A 17,062-nucleotide genomic window follows, 5' to 3' on the forward strand; every position below is an offset into this window, starting at 1 on the left:
AGCTCTGTGGAGAGGGACCTGGGGGTCCTGGTGGACAACATGCTTAATGTGAGTGACCAGGGTGCTGCTGCTGCTGCAGCAAAGGTCAACAGGATGCTGGGCTGCATTAGCAAGGGCACCAGCAGCAGGGACAAATAACTCATTATTCCTTTCTACTCAGTTCTTGTCAGGCCGCACCTGGAATACTCCGTTCAGTTTTGGTCCCTACTCTACAAAAAAAATGTGGACAGGCTGGAGAGAGTACAGAGAAGAGCCACAAAGGTCATCAAAGGACTGGGAAGCTGCCATATGAGGAAATGCTGAGAGAACTGGGTTTGTTCAGCCTTGAGAAAAGAAGGCTTAGGGGAGACCTCATCATCATGTTCCAGTATTTAAAGGATGGCTACGAAGAAGATGGAGACTCCCTTTTTACAAGGAGTCACATGGAAAAGAAGAGGGGTAATAGGTACAAATTACTCCACAGGAGACTCTGATGGGACACAAGGGAAATTTTTCATTATGAACTATCAGCCATTGGAATAATCTCCCCAGGGAAGTTGTGTATTCCCCAACATTGGACACTTTTAGGATTCAGCTCTACAGGGTGCTGGGCCATCTTGTCTGTATTGTGCTTTTGCCAAGAAAGGTCGGACCAGATGATCTTTTTGGTCCCTTCTGACCTGGTATTCTATGAAATTGGTATTGTCAGAAATTCAGAAAACACTCCTTGAGGAGAAAACGAGTGGGAAAAAACTGCAGGTGTTATGGGCAAAGACAAGAAAATCATGATCTGGGCCACAGAGAAAAAGTTTAATCATGCAGTTCTGGAGGGAATTGATGCATGATCTCTTAAATCATTGAAGGAGAAAAAGATGTAGAAAAGGAATGAAGCGAGAAGAATTGTAATACTAAATTGAGCTGATGGATAGAGGGGCATTGCTTGTTGCAAGTTGAGATTAAGCTAGAGGGTCCCATTTAAATGTTGATGCTCAGTAGTAGAGTGTAGGGTCATGATCTGTGTGGGTGGTCAGGGAAAACTGGAGATGTCTTCCACCCACATGATGTTAGAATCTTCTCACCTAGCTTCCAGAGGCTGCATTTGAGGCAGTTATCTGAATGTTGTAGAGAGAGTCATGCCACAAGTGCAGTTTTGTCTGTCTAAAATACCTTCTTATAACCACTAGTTTCTCTGTAATTAATACAAGGGGACACAATGAATAACCTAGATGGAAACTTCTAAACTATGGTAGGTAAAAACTGGTCTGCTGAATGGGTGTTGATAATTATATGTTCAAAATCAAATGGTCTTGAACTCAACATCCATATTTGAGTGCAAGAAAAACTGGCATGGCATACAGTGATTGTCCCATAGCTTGAATCATGATCAACATCAAATGTGTTCTTCAAGATGCAGTTGTCTGTGGGAAAATGATGTGAGGAAGTGGAGTATGTTGCACCTTCAGACTTTTCAGGAAGTCAGTTTCTGTTGGGTGGTTCAGTCCCCTTCAACCACCGTGATACCTAGTCCACACCGTGGTAAATAGTCATACAAAAACATCTGTGTTTTCATTTCAGTGTCAGGTGACACCCCTTCTTAAATATCTTTTGAATGCTGCATTTTGTCTTCCTCTGCTCTTTTATTGCTGGATAATCAAACCACACAGCAATTGCCATAAATTAAAAATAGCATTGCCAGCATTACTTTTTATGGTAGATTAAGGTAATAACATAACCGTCGTACTGAAACATTGCTGATATTTGGTGACACTTAATATGGATCGATTTGGATTGTAAGAGTCTTTTTAACTCAAACTACTTGATTTCAGATTTTAATAAATCTAGATATTTAAGGTAGACTCTTTTCTTAAGAATGTCAAGAACCAGCTATTCAAATCACATTAACTGACAGTTTCAATTTTTCTTACATACTAGGACTATTCTGGACCTACAATTATTTATATTTCTGATATTTTCATGCTCTAGCAAAAAGAGTCTGTCATGCACAAATTCTTCAGAAGTTAATTTTGCTTGGTATCATTGGTATCATTCTTTCTGGATCTGCTAAAATTGCAGGGAGGAAGTGGTGGCAGTGTCTGTCCCAGAAACACGGAATCACAGAATGAATGAGGATGAAAAGGATGTTAGAAGATTGTCAAGTACCAACCCCCTGCTTGAAGAAGGGTCGGCTAAAGCAGGTCCCTAAGGACCATGTCTATTTGAGTTTTGAATATGGAGACTCTACAACCTCTCCGTACAATCTGTTCCAGTGTTCAGTCACTCTCACAGTGAAAAACCTTTTTTAAAGTGGAATTTCTTGAATTTCAACTTGTCCCAATCTCCTCTTGTCCTGTCCCAGGGTACCACTGAGAAGAGTTTGGTGTAATCCTCTTTATTCCCCTCCATCAGATATTTATATAGATAAGATCCCTCTGAGCCACCTTTCCTCTATGCTTAACAGTCCAGTTCTCTCAGCCCCTCCTCCTATGACAGATGCTTCAGTTCCTTAATGATCTTTGTGGCCCTTCCCTGGACTTTCCCCAGTATGTGCCTCCCTCTCTTGTACTGGGAAGCCTAGAACTGGACACAGCACTCCAAGTGAGACCTCTCCAGTGTTGAGCAGAGAGGAAAGAATCACCTCCCTCAGCCTGCTGGAAACACTCTTTCTAATGCCGTCTAGGAAGATTTTGCCTTCTTTGCTACAGGGTCACTTTGTTGGCTCATGTTCACCTTGTAGTCTGTCAGGTTCTCCAGGTCTTTCTGCCAAGTTACTTTCCAGCTGGTTGGTCCTCGGCATGTATTGGTGCCTGGGCTTATTCCTCTCTATGTACAGGATTTTGCATTGCCCTACCTGAACTGCAGGAGGTTCCAGTCTGCCTGGTTCTCCATCCTGTTGAGATTCTTCTGAATGGTAACAAAACAGATCCTCCCAGTTTTGTATCATCTGCAGGCTCACTGAGGGTGCACTCTGTCCTATCATTAAGTTTATTCATGAAGATATGAAAACACATTAGACCTATTCTTGATCCCTGAGATAGTAATCCTGAGATAGTAAAGTCCAGCTGGACTTTATGCTGCTGACCACAACTTTTTGAGACCAGCAGTTCAACCAGTTTTCAGTTCAACTCTTTGTCCATTCACCCAGCCCATATATAACTGGTTTGTCTATGAGAATATTATGAGAGGCTGCACTGAAAGCTTTCCTAAGATCAGGGTAAACAACATCCACTGCTTTTCCCTCCTCCACCAAGCCAGTCATCTCATTGCAGAAGGCTGTCTCATATTAGTTAAACACAATTTCTTCTTCTTATATCCATCCTGGCTACTCCCAATCATCTCGTCCTTCATACACCTGAAATATTTCCCTGGGTCCTTTTTTCCATTATCTTCTCAGGGACTGCGGTGAGGCTGACCAGCCTGTCATTCCCCATCTCCCCCTTCTTGAATATGAGTGACATTTACTTTTGCCAGTTCTCATGAACCTGTCCAGATCTCCATCACCTTGCAAAGACGATCAAGAGTGGCCTCACGTGACATTACTCGGCTCCCTCAGCACTTGTGGGTCCGTCTTGTCAGGTCAGAAAGACTTGTGTGTGTTCACTTTGTTTAAATGTTCTTTCAACCTGATCCTCATCAGCTGAGGAGGACCTTGGTCTTCCTTGCTCTGGACTTACCCACTGACCTCAGGGGCCTAAAATTCCTAAAGGTAAATCTTATTAATAAAGAATGCAACAAAGGCAGTATTGAGTACTTCAGCCTTTTCTGTGCCCATTGTTACCAAGTCCTGTTCCCATTTAGCAGCAGGACAATTTCCCCATGTCTTCCTCTTGGTGCTGATATAGCTGTAGAAGCTTTTCTTGTTGCCTTGTGCAGATTCATCTCTAGGTGGGCTTTGGCTTTCCTGTCCCCATGCCTGTGTGCTTTGAAGAGTTTCCATGTTCTTCTCAGGTCACCTAACTCTGCCCCCAGCACTTGCATATTTCTTTTTTTATGTCTGAGTTTTGTCAGAAGCCCCTCGTTCATTCATGTAGGCCTTCTGCCACCTTTGCTTGTCTTCCTGTACATGGGATGAACCCTGTACATGGGCTCTTGAGCTTGAAGGTGATGATTCTTGAAAATCAACCGGTTCTCCTGGACCTCTCTTCTCTTTGGGACAGTATCTCATGTTTTATTTGGCATAAATTTCAGGGTTTCGCTAGAAAGGTGCTGCACAGGTGTCCTTTGCAGAAGGAAGCTATGCATTGCTCTGTGCCTGTCACAACTGGATCCAGCTGGCACTGAAACAGACAAAACCAACCCACTAGGGTCAAAGCTTCAGCCAGTCAGAGAAGCTTATGGCATCTCTGCTCAAGTACATTTAAGAGAGGTCACCAGCTGCCAGGGGTAAAGGAAATAAAAAGGAGACTGTGATGGATGCACCCATTCTGACTGCGGGAACAGTACTTTGGCTCAGGCATTACCGACAAGCGGACTTGACTGAAATCAGCCCTGCTGTGAAAACCATGAGGACTGTGCTAGGCCATATCTTCTCAGGAACTAAGGAAACTAAGCCCTGTCTTATCAGGAGGTGACAGTACCAAACTGAGCTGGGACTAGAAAAATCTGTAGCTGCTGTGGCTGCAATCCTGCACATACAGCAAAGCAGGATTTGACTACACATCAATCACTTTGCGCTATAAATATCTGTAGCCCTCCAAGCCCATTGAGCTCCCCTGTATGGCTGCAGGCTGCACGGTGGTGACCTCCCCCTTGAGCAGTGACACCTCTCAAGGTTACTTCTTGAGGTTGAGAGACCTCTTATCCAGTATCTGATATTTATAACAAGGTAAGAAACATTTTACATTAGGTCTAAAAGTATATTGTATGCTAGTGACATGTGTGTATCCATCTATAGCTTAATTCTTAGAAATATAGTAAGTAATAAAATGTTTGACCGACATCTAATCACCGTCTAAATTATTGTTTAAATCATCATTGTCAAGTCATTGTCAAATCACTGTTTCATTACCATTCAATTACTGCCTAATCACAATTTGATTACCATTTAATTTTCATTTAATCATCATTTAATTACCATTCAATCATTGTATAATCATTAAATAAAATCCTTTTAGTTAACCCTACAATTATGATTTCTCTTAATAATTCACCTGCAACAGAGCCCCACAGGAGACATGTGAGTACACACATGAGGACATGCAAAAGACATGAAAGGAAAGACATGACTGGAGACACCAAAAAAAATGACATGTGGAAGGGCACATTGTTGGAGAGATGGCTGGAGCTACTGTGTTGGAAAGAAGCAGAGCAAGTACAACCCTTGAAGTGAGTGCATCCCATGGAGGAACACGTGCTGGAGCAGGAACCCTCTGAAAAGGAGAGTGGCCCATGGAGGAGCTACTTTCCCATGCAAAAGCAGGTAAAAGCCCTGAAGGGACTGTGGCCTGTGGAGAAATCCATGCCAGAGCAGAAGAGGTAAGAAGCAAGGAGAAGTACAGAAAATGAAAAAGAAGCAAGGCACATCAGAAAGAAACCATGAGGAACATGATCTCAGCCTCCTGACCTGCGCCTTGAGTCATCAAAGGAATTGAGAAGGGCTGAGTATATCATGTGGTGGGAACAAGAGATGCTGAGATGATGAGGGGAGAAGAGAGATGATGGACTGAATTTGAACCTGGAAAAGGGTGTTTCCTCAGTGTTTGGTTAGTAGTCTATGTCTTCTTTGTTTCTCAGTATCTAAATCAGAATTAAAAATTTATGTTACTGGGCAATAAATGAAAGGAAGTGAAATTCTTCAAGATAAAACTGTTTTGTCTGTGACACATGGAATTCTTCCAAGAAGGACCCTGAACAAGCCAAAGCAGTCCAGCGTTGCAGTCATGCTGTTTGCTTTGTTCCCTTCTCTCAAAGCCTGAACTTCAACATCCAACGGTCACTGCAGTGAGGATGGTCCATTTTGGGGGCTTATGGTACTCAATTTTTATATTTGTTACTGCCACTGTTGTGTTTTTTCCTTTTTGTGTGTGTGTGATTTATTTTTTCCAGTCATAAACCCTTTTCATGATGCTTTTTCTCTAATCTAGTTTACCTTACTATTTAACAACCTGGCTAGTTATGTTCATCATGGTTTAGACTGTTTATTTATTTATGCCTGCTTTTCATTTTGTGTGTCTGGGGAATATCTCTTGCCAAAGTAACTAGTTTGCTTTTCATTTGAGTTTTACGAATTTATTTGATAACTTTAGTTAATACTGAAAGGAAACTGCAGGAAACATTGAATCCTGAAACTCCGTCCTGAGTCAGGGAAGAATAGAGGAGAGAAGGCTAAGTAAGGGCAGGGAAGTGAAAAGGAGATGAAGGAAATTTTCCACCAGGGTGGCATTCCAGGTGGATGAGAGTGGACTTGGAAGAAACGTATTATCTTTGTACATGGTTGCTTGATTAGCATGAGCCCACACTAGAAAGCCTCAGCTGCCTCTTTCCAGGAAAAACCCAGTATGATTCTTAGTCCCCAGGCAGTCTCTACTCTAACCCACACTCATATTTCTGTTTGCTGATGATGCAAAATGGGGAGGAGTGGCTGACACACCAGAGGCTGTGCTGCCATTCAGCGAGACCTGGAGAGGCTGGAGGCCTGGGCAGAGAAGAAACTAATGAAATTCAACAAAGGTGAGTGTAGGGTCCTGCACCTGGGGAGGAATAACCAGGCACCAGGACAGGTTAGGGGTGGACCTGCTGGAAAGCAGCAGTGCAGAGAAGGACTTGGGAGTCCTGGCAGACAACAGGTTGTCGATGAGCCTGCAACGTGGCCCTGTGGACAAGAAGACCAATGGTACCTGGGGTACATTAGGAAGAGTGTGGCCAGCAGGTCAACAGAGGTGAATCCTGCCCCTCCAGTCTGCCCTGGTGACGCCGCATCTGGAGTACTGTGTCCAGTTCTGGGGTCCCCAGTTTAAAAAGGATAAGGACTTACTGGAGGGAGTCCAGCAGAGATGGATGATTAGGCATCTGGAGTATTTTTCTTATGAGGAAAGACTGAGAAGGCTGGGTTTGTTCAGCCTGGAGGCTGACAGGGGACCTTATTTATGCATATAAATATCTCAAGGGTGGATAGCAAGAGGATGGGACCAGACTCCTTTCAGTGGTGCCCAGTGACAGGGTGCAACAGGCACAGACTGAAACACAGGAGGTTCCATCTAAACATGAGGAGAAATTTCTTTACTTTGAGGTGCCAGAGCCTGGACCAGGCTGCCCAGAGTGGGTGTGGAGTCTCCTCCTAAGACAAGGGGTAATGGGTTCAAGCTGGAACACAAGAGGTTCCACTTAAATTTGAGAAGAAACTTCTTCTCAGTGAGGGTGACGGAACACTGGAACAGGCTGCCCGGGGAGGTTGTGGATTCTCCTTCTCTGGAGACATTCAAAACCCGCCTGGACACCTTCCTGTGTAACCTCACCTAGGTGTTCCTGCCCTGGCAGGCGGATTGGACTAGATGATCTTTCGAGGTCCCTTCCAGTCCCTAACATTCTGTGATTCTGTGATTCTGTGATTCTCTGGAGACATTCAAACCCACCTGGACCAACCCTGTGTGATCTGCTGTAGGTGAACCTGCTTTAGCAGGTGGGTTGGACTGAATGATCTCCAGAGGTCCCTTCCAACCCCAAACATTCTCTGATTCTGTGACAAGAGGAAGTTGGCAGGAGTTGCCTCAAGGAAAATTTGACCTGGCTATAAAAAATTTTCTTTACCATGCGAACATTTAAACATTGGAACATGTTGCCCAGGGACGTGGTAGAATTTTCCCTTGCTGGAAATATTCAAGGTTTTGCTTGACAAGACTGTGGACTATCTAATCTAAGGCGCTGCTTTTAACAGCAATTTGGACCAGGTGGTCTCCTGGAGTTCTTTCCCACCTGGACCTCCCTGTGGTTGAATGCTTTGATGATTCTAAGAGTCTGCCTTTCTCTTGCAAGGAAAGATGCAGAAACATAGGCATCGTCCCACAGCATTTCCAAATCACGAAGCTCTCCCCAAAACCTATGCCTGATTTTCAGAATTGGTTCTGTTGTTTCAGTCCTTGAAAAATAGCATTAAAAAGGGAAGCAGAAAAGGGACCTATGCACTCAGCCAAACTGCTTCTTTTGGGTAGGTACTCCCAGCACATCACAAGGATGCATCTACTGCATATATTTCTTTCTTCTTCTATCCCTAATGTCTGCAATTTAACAGCAAAACTAATGTAGGCCTAGGCTTTCTTCCAGAATCCGCCCTGGTTAGGGGGAAACTTTCTTTCTAGCGTTAACCCTGTTCGCATCTCTGTCTCGGTGTTGCTACCATAGAGGAAGGTAGAGATGACTGCAAGTGTGAGGAAGCACATCTCCAGTGAGAACTGTTTCTTGGACATGTCTCTGGAGATGCTGATCCAGTTTTGGAAGGATGAGATGTAGTCCTTCACACACCTAAAAAAGTTCCACCCCATTTTTTTTCATAGATTTTTCTTGTACCAGTGCCCATGGACTTTCTGCAGACAGCTGTGAGGAAGAGGTTGCACAGGTATTCTAGGCCTCAGAATTATTTAAGGCCTTTGATAGGAACCAGGCATGTGATGAAAACTGTTCAAGTGCAAAGGTATATTGTGAGCACACAATGGGTTATTTTATTGCTCTGGTATGCAAGCTGTGTGTGCGCATGATGAGAAACTGATAGTGCTTAACTAAAACTAGGTAGGGAAGTCAGGGCTAAAGTGAGATCATTCTGTCCAAAAAAACTGATAACATCATAAATGAAATGCAACAGGCAGGTTCAGAAGGGAGTATTGGGATGGAAAGCTTCCTTCATCTGCATAACAGTATCAGTAATACCATCTTGGTCCAAAATTGCTAGGTGATAGTGTCAGAAATACAAAATTCAGGTATGAAAGTAATAGAATTGGGATGAATAAGGAAAAAAGAAAAAAAAAGGTAGGTACCTTCTGGCAATGGCAGGTTATTTATTTGAGTGCAGGGAAAAAGTGGTGCAAAAGTGGCTAAAAGCTATGTTCAGGAAAAGCAAAAATTGGGAATATGGTATAAAGTTGGGTGGAGAATAAAGAACTCAGACAGGGGAAATCTTGTGGCGGTGGATCTACAGATGGTGGTAAATTATGGAGCCAAGCCCTCCAGGATCCTGTAAAGATCAACATTTGACAAAATGCTGGTTTCTTCAAGAGGTCTATGGTCAAAAGTCTTGGCATGGGAAGTTTAAATAAGAAAGGATAAACTTGTAAGGAGAGACTTTTACTTTAATGTTATGTGCAGGAGGAAGGGCAATAGAATTGCAATTTAGTAGTGCTTGTGTGTGTGATTTATAAAATCTCTTTATACTAATATACTTCTGTGTCAAGACTAAGATTAAACAATAGAATTTTAACTCGGTATTGCTTCTGTATTAATACTACTAGTTATGGTATTTGGTTTATTAGCCTATTTAAGGTATTGCTGCTTCCTTAATTGTACATTGGTTAATCCATAAACATAACCACCTTGATCAGTTATATTGCAAGTCTCCAGTCTACAAAGGGACAGTGGTACTTAGGATGTAACAACAGCAGTCTTCAGGGTGAGGGACATTTGAGAGACTCTGAAACTTTCCCCTACTCATAGACAAATGCTACAAGGTTGACAGGGAATAGGCATCTGAGAATGAGGAGGAGGGAGCCCTAAATGAGAACGAAAAGCCCTAAAACCACCAGAAAAGCCTCAGAATCTTCAGAGAACAAATGTTTCTACACTGAAGCACTTATGGACACCTGGGACAAACAGAAAGTAAAAAGCTAATAATTTTTGTTTCTTTGTAAACACACAACTTTCATAAATACATATTTATACTGTGGAAATCAAGAGACACACACATGAAAGAGTATCACAAGGAGGCTGGAATCCTCAGATACTCACTCACATGAGAGGAGAGCTAGAGCAATCAGGAGAAGCTGGGTCATGCTGGAGAGGCACACAATCTGCATTTCACCACCCAGCCTCTGATTTTACAAGAACAGCTTCAATCTGTGTCACAATCTGTGTTTCACTTTTCAGACTGTGTCTCCTGCCCTTTACTGTAAGAGCTTCTCAGCTGCTGATTTGTGACTGCTTAAGGAAAGTGAGGAAAAAAACTCAATTCAACCTTGCAATTTCTTTTTCTAACCCAGGACTTACTGAATGTCTGTAACGGATGGTTTAGGAAGTGGCATCAGCAGATGCCAGTGACAAACAAGTCTGGGTTCTACATTTTTCGTCAGGGACAGCCGTTTCATTTGGGAAGGATGTGACATGGCCAAGTCTCAGCTTAGTGCAGGAAATAAATGGATAAATTCACACCAGATCATGGCACAAGCATGTTTTCAAAGCACAGCCAGGTGAGACACTCAAGTATATTGTTTATTGCTGTGTAATTTTTTTTTTAATATCTGGTGCTATTCTTCCCTTTCAGAGGTCCATAAGTCCAACACATACCTGTACCTTAATTCACAGTGTTCTATTAAAATGTACTCTTTCAGTTCACTTTTCCAAATGAAAAAGGCCAGTCCAATGTATAACATCATTGATTTGATACAATCCTCCCTATGTCAGTGTGAGTGGCACAGAAGTGTCTGCAAGCTGTTACAGCATGCATGCACAGAAGAGATCTTGTTCTTGCTTTGCCAGAAGAGACAGTGACTTGGCCTGGGTGACAGGGCAGAGATTATAAAATTATTTGGACAGGTCCACCTACGGTTCTGAGCGTGTCTCAGGAACCTGGTGGAGACCAGTGCCAAACACAAACATCACTGTGTATGACAAAAACAGATTTGGTGTGATTGACTGAGAGATCTGATGAACTTCTCTTTAGGGGCAGGCACCATCATCTGTATCTGGTTAAATCACCTGGAAAGACAAAGGCAGACATGAAAGTTGGAGATAAAGAGAATGAAATAAGTGCATTTGTGTGTGTGTATGTCAACATGTGCAATCACTACTGAATATCAAGCCAGACTAGCCAATGAGTAAGATAAGAGGCTTGGGAGCCATCAGTTGAAGCAGTCATAAGTTTGGGCCAGGTACTGGAGAAACGAGGGAATCTGATATTTGGTTACTGTTAAGAGAGGGCAGGAGGTTCAAACCAAGTACCAGAGTACAGGCCAGAGGTCTGGACCTCTGGTCAACTACTCATAAGGCCAGAAGTCCAGACCTGCTAGCTGAGAGACTCTTTTGCATGTGAGGCAACTAGGAGACAAGGGGATCCAGGGCCAGATATTGCACAGACTGGATGTCTAAAGTCAGTTACTGGAAGCAGGGGCACACAGAGTGTGTGTCTCTGTGGATGGGTGGATGCACAGGTCTGTGTCATGTCCTACCCAAGGAAGAGAAGTAACTCATTCATCAGTCCCTTTGGTTGGAATAGAGTATACACAACACTTGAGGTCTATAAAAAAAGACTTCTATTTTGTGGCTCAGCCCAACTGGTAAATGATTTGGAGGCAGAAAGTTTTATGGCACATGTAGAGTTTTATACCTTACATTACTTACTGCTTATTAAAAGGAAAGCAAAAGAATAGAAAGAGAGAAAAGAGGAAAAGAGAGACAGAGATATCACCACCCTTTCAGCTCCTGCAACATGTATGATGAGATTTGTAGACTTGGTCCTCCAGTGATGCACATTGTCCGGTGTTTGACTCTGTTCCCTCCAGTGCTTGGCTTGGTTCTGTGATGAGAATGGTGGGTGGAGTAGTCCTTGGGGTGGTGGGTGTGCACCCAGCACTTGTTCATGTGTGCTTTTCATAGTCAAATTCCCACCTCTCAATTGACTGCTTGCATAATCCTTGATCTTCTGTGCAGGCATCACTGGGGGGTGACTGCGAAAGGTGGAAGGGTCCCGAAGGGTCTCGGGTTGTCTTGAAGGGTCTCAAAGGGTCTTGAGTGGTCTGGGGTCTTCTCCCTTAGTGCCATGCTGAGCCTATCAGAACACAGAACTGCGCAGCCTTCGGCACACCCCCTGCCTCCTGTGGCAGCTGGTCCTTTGCCTTCAGCTTGTTGTTGTTAATCACAACTTTATTTATTTCATTATCGTGATGTCCTATCTCCTGCAGCTTATTGTTGCAGACCTGGTTTTGCCACAGTGTTTGAGACCTTACCTTTTCAGTTTCTCACAATTTGAGAACCAGCAACTAGAGTGAGACTACTGGCCTCAGAGGTCTGGACAACTACCGGTTAGACCTGAGTTTCTAGGGCCAGTTACTGGAGGTCTCCACAGTGCATATATGTGAATATATACATGTATGTACATGTTTTCAGTTAATCGTCTTTCATCCTGATCAGCCAGAGAGGGAAACAATTTCAGGCTGTTTGTGCTGTTCATATTTGCCTGAGTGCTGTGTTCTCTGTTTCTTGATCTGTGTTGCCAGCCATGTACGTATTGTATACTGTGCAAGTGCGCCCATCAGGAATACATGCTTAGCCTCACTACAGGCCTGACCTGGAAACTATAGAAGCCAACTTAGAATCACAGAATCAGAGAATGGTTGAGATTGAAAGGGACCTCTGGAAGTCATCCTGTCCATCCTCTCCTGCTCAAGTAGAGCCACCTAGCGCCAGTTGCCAAAGGCCATGTCCAGATGGCTTTTGAGTACCTCCAAGGAGGGAGACTCCACAATCTCTCTGGGCAAACTGTGCCAATGCTCGGTCATTCTCACAGTAAAAAAGTGTTTCCTTAAGAGGGAACCTCCTGTGTTTCCATTTGTGCCTGTTGCCTCTTGTCCTGTCACTGAACACTGCTGGCAAGAGCTTAGCTCCGTCCTCTTTACACCCTCCATTCAGGTATTTGTTGACATGAATAAGATTCTCCCCCCTGAACCTTCTGTTCTCTGTGCTAAACAGTCCCAGCTCTCTCAGCCTTTCCTCACAAGGAGACACTCCAGTCCCTTCATCATCTTTGTGGCCTTTCCGTGGACTGTCTCCAGTATGTCCGTGTCTCTCTTGTACTGAGCAGCCCAGCACTGGACATAGATCTTCAGGTGTGGTGGCACAAGTGCTGAGCAGAGGGGAAGGATCCCCACCCTTGACCTGCTGGCAATGCTTTGCCTAATGCAGCCCAGGATACCATTTGCCTTCTTTGCTTTCTTCCTTCCTCTTCTCCTCCACTACCTCTGCACCCTCAGAGGCACCTCCCTCACCTGATGGTCCCTTGCTTGCAGGCTCCTCTCACCCAAAAAGCACCAAGAGCCCAAAAGCCTCTCTCCTTGTTTAGTGAGGTTTTACACATGCTGCTACAGGCTGGCACTGCTCAGGCCCCAGCCCAAGCCCAGCATGTGACAAAGCATCCATCCACTCCCCCGTGACCAGAGCTGTGAGGGTACCTACCCGCCAAGGGTACAAGCCAATTCTTTACAGGAGGGGGTTGGACGGGCAGGTTGGGGCAGATTTGGGCTGCACAGAGGAGCCATGTGCCCTCCTGTGGCCCCTACACTGGCTCCTAAGCATCCCTGCCCAGAGAGGTACCCTGAGGTGGTCCCTCTGCCCCCATACTCCTGGGATTGAAGGAGCACCAGGGTAGCCGTGAGGAGGAGGAGGAGGTAATGGCAGCATGTGGGGAAGTCTGTGAATCGAGGCGCTGTGTGAGGGGTTTGGGGACTGACCTGCCCATGGGACTTCTTCATACATGAAATTTTATTTTTAACTTCCACCATAAATGTCAAAATTTACTGCAAATTCAGTTGCCCATGGATATATTGGGGGTTCCAACATCTATTAACCTCAGACTTCGCTGATATTTCACAGGCCAAGTACAGGCAACTGTCACCACAGCAGTCCTCCCCCTTTTTGTGCTGCCTCTCCCTCCATTGGTGTCACTGTGTGCTGCCTGGCACAGAAATACGTGGCTGTGTCTAAGGCTGTAAGGGCATGCAGCTGCAGGGAGACCTTGTTTTTGTCTTTATCTGCAGAGATGGTGACTCGACCTTGGAAGGCTGGAGCATAGCCTGTGTTATTCCCAAAAGGATAGATCCAGCCTACAAATTGCAGCTCCCCTCCTGGGGCCTGACGGACACAATTCCAGTCATATCGACGGCTATGCAGAGGTGCTCCCGTTACAGTACAGGTGAGTGGGAGTGATCCAGAGACCTTCCCCTCCTTGGGACCAGATGCCACCATCTTTATGGGGGAAATGGTACCTGGAAAGACACAGGGCAGGTGTGAGACTTGAGTGTCTATGAGAAAGCTCATGGGTGCAGTAGTCCATCCTGGAGTTCTACAGTGAACAAAATCAGAATTTCAGCCTTTAGTTCCAGGAGTTATCCCTAGAGGTACCAGCTTGCCCAGAAACAATAGCCGCATATTTCTTTGTACTGCCCAAATGACTGCTGAGGCAGGAGACCCATGAGAATCTGGGTAACTGCTGGTAAACATGACATGTCTTTAAATATGAATCCAGAAGCTTGACAGAAGAACAGCATGGAGTTCCCGGCCCTTCCCAGTCCTCCTGCTCCCTTCGCCAGCCGTACTTGGACCCACACCCCCATGCACAGAGTACAGAGAACAGATTGGGCATAGAGACATAGTAAATTGGTTTGTCAGCTGCACATGAGCCCCAGAGGGAGCAGAAGCATGTGGGTCTAAAACCTCCCCAGGAAACAGCCTGCTCCTAGAAAATCCCAAAGCTGCTCAGAGTGAGACTCTGCACAGCTCCTTGAGGCAGTTATTGGCTCTGTCTAGGAATGTCTTCCACTTAGTCCATGCTCACAAAAATCTCTGAAAACTTCCCTCATCTGCACTCCATTTAGCTCTGAGGCCCCCAATGTAAGAATGACATGGACCTGTTGGAGAGGGTCCAGAGGAAGGCCATGAAGATGATGACAGGGCTGGAGCACCCCTCCTATGAAAACAGGCTGAGAGAGTTGGGGTTGTTTAACCTGGAGAAGAAGAGGCTCCAGGGATACCTTACAGCAGCCTTCCAGTACCCTAAGGGGACCTACAAGAAAGCTGGAGAAGGACTTTTTACAGGGTCATGTAGTGACAGGATAAGGAGGGGTTGCTTTAACTGAAAGACAGGAGATTGAGATTAGATATAAGGAAGAAATTCTTCACTATGAGGGTGGTGAGGCCCTGGAAAAGGCTGCCCAGAGAAGTTGTGGATGCCCCATCCCTTGAAGTGTTCAAGGCCAGGCTGGACAGGGCTTTAAGCAACCTGGTCTCGTGGAAGGTGACCCTGTCCATGGCAGGGGGGTTGGAACTAGATGATCTTTAAGGTCCCTTTCAACGTAAATTATTCTATGACAAGGTCATGAGCCAAGAACCCATCCTCTATGGGATCACATTCTTCTGGTTTTTGGGCAGGGAGAGAAGAAACTAAACCCCAAAAGGGACACAGAGAGTAGCAGGGGCTCTCTTGCCTCCCAGAAAGGAGTCCCTGGGTTGGGCAGATGGAATGACCATTCTGGCCCCATCACACACCCTCCAGCAGCACTGAGAACACCAGCGCAAGGGACAAACCAGTCCCAGCTGCTGCATGGGTAGAGGTGAGCTGAGCATGTTGGGCTCATCTGCACCCTTTGTGGAACCATGGTCCAAGTGTACTCTGCCGCTCTGCAGGAGTACAAGTCAGAGCTGGGACCCTCCTGGGCCTTGCTAGGCTCTTCCAGCCTGCCTCAGCAGAAGGAAAGATATTCCCTGCTCCTCTCCCTCTTCCCTACCAGTACCTCTCGGCCTCCTCTTCTTGCATCCACAGTAGTGTCTAGCTCTTTTTCCATCCTCTCGCCTGTGGTGCTTCACACTGGCCCTTGTGCAGGGGAAATCAGTGCCCTGGGGTGGAAACTGGAGGGGCTGGAGGCAGCAGGCAGGCAGGAGCTCACTGGACCTGGTAGTCCCAGGGTGAGCAGAGACGCAGGCTGCATTTTGCCTGATCCCTGCTCAGCTCCCGCAAGCTGTGCTAAGTCAACGCATGCAGAAGTAGCTGATAGGATTCAGAGGATGCAGGATACACAAGACCAGAGACATGCTCTCAGAGTTGCTTCTAGAGGTGGGGGCTTGCCTGTCCACAGCAGCCCCACATTGCAATGTGAAAGAACTGTTGCTGATGTAGGAGACAAACTTCGTAACCCCACACTAGGCATCTGTTGGTCCAAGTAAAATTCAAAGGCCAGAGGCCTGGCAGGAGAGATGCATTGAGTCCGTGGGTGCTGTCAGCCCCTCCCCACCTGCCACCAGCCACACCTGAGGGCTCACACCTGCCAAGACACACAGCCAGAGTCACAGTCACAGGAAGATAGATGCAGGGTGTCCAAAGGCCTCCTATCACATTTACCTGTTGTGCCCCTCACTCAGGCTTGCTCTCCACCACTGTCAGACTGTCTGTTCAGCCGGGGCATGGCATTTGGTAGGGGAGGAAGGAGAATGCTGGGGGGCTGCAACCTGCTCCTCTCCCTTTTGCAGAGGGAAGCTAAAGCTCAAAAGCTGTCCCTGTTTCCCCACACAACATTTCTCTCTCCATGGGCTGGATACCCCAATGTGTGAATGAGACATGACAGAGCAGGAATGCATGGCATAGGCATTACAGCAAGGCATGGGAATACCTGTGTTCCTGGGACCTCTCTCGGGACCTGCCTTACCTCCTGTCAAGAGGAGACATGACAGCATCAGGACTATCCTGCCTCTGCTCCTCTTCTCCAGCCATAGCTAAGCCCAGAGCCAGCCTGGCTCCCCCTACTCCCACCCACAGCAGGACAGTGCAGGGCTGATTCTCTGGGGATCTGGAGAGAAGGGTCAAGATATCATGGGAGGACAGAGCTCAGATCTACCTAAGTCAGGAGCTTGGGCTCCCATCCCTTCCAGCCCTGGGGCTGCTGAACATCTCTTCTGTGCCTAGTGGTGGGGTAGTGCAGGGCTATGCCAGATCTCCATCCTTCTATTGGTCCTCCCACCTCCACACATCCTATGGGAGGGCAGGAAAGGGCAAAATATTTTGGGAATGATACAGGTAGATGGAAGCATAAAGAAACCACGTCCATGACCTCTTCCCAGGAAAGAGGGACGTCTCACCTTTAAGGGCTGCAGTAAAGGTGATGACCAGCATCCACAGGAGCAT

At 45.8% G+C, this 17,062-nt stretch overlaps 1 protein-coding gene across 1 annotated transcript in view; it reads right to left on the minus strand.

Annotated features, from left to right (window-relative positions):
* Positions 1-17,062, minus strand: part of LOC135992577 (uncharacterized) — a 43,478-nt gene extending 26,416 nt beyond the window's left edge. Inside the window, 3 exon segments of the mRNA XM_065641865.1 lie at positions 11,782-11,840; positions 13,834-14,153; positions 17,017-17,062. Coding sequence (XP_065497937.1) covers positions 11,782-11,840; positions 13,834-14,153; positions 17,017-17,062 — 425 coding nt within the window.

This window comes from Caloenas nicobarica, chromosome 10 (genome assembly GCF_036013445.1).
Source record: "Caloenas nicobarica isolate bCalNic1 chromosome 10, bCalNic1.hap1, whole genome shotgun sequence".
Lineage (NCBI taxonomy): Eukaryota > Metazoa > Chordata > Aves > Columbiformes > Columbidae > Caloenas > Caloenas nicobarica.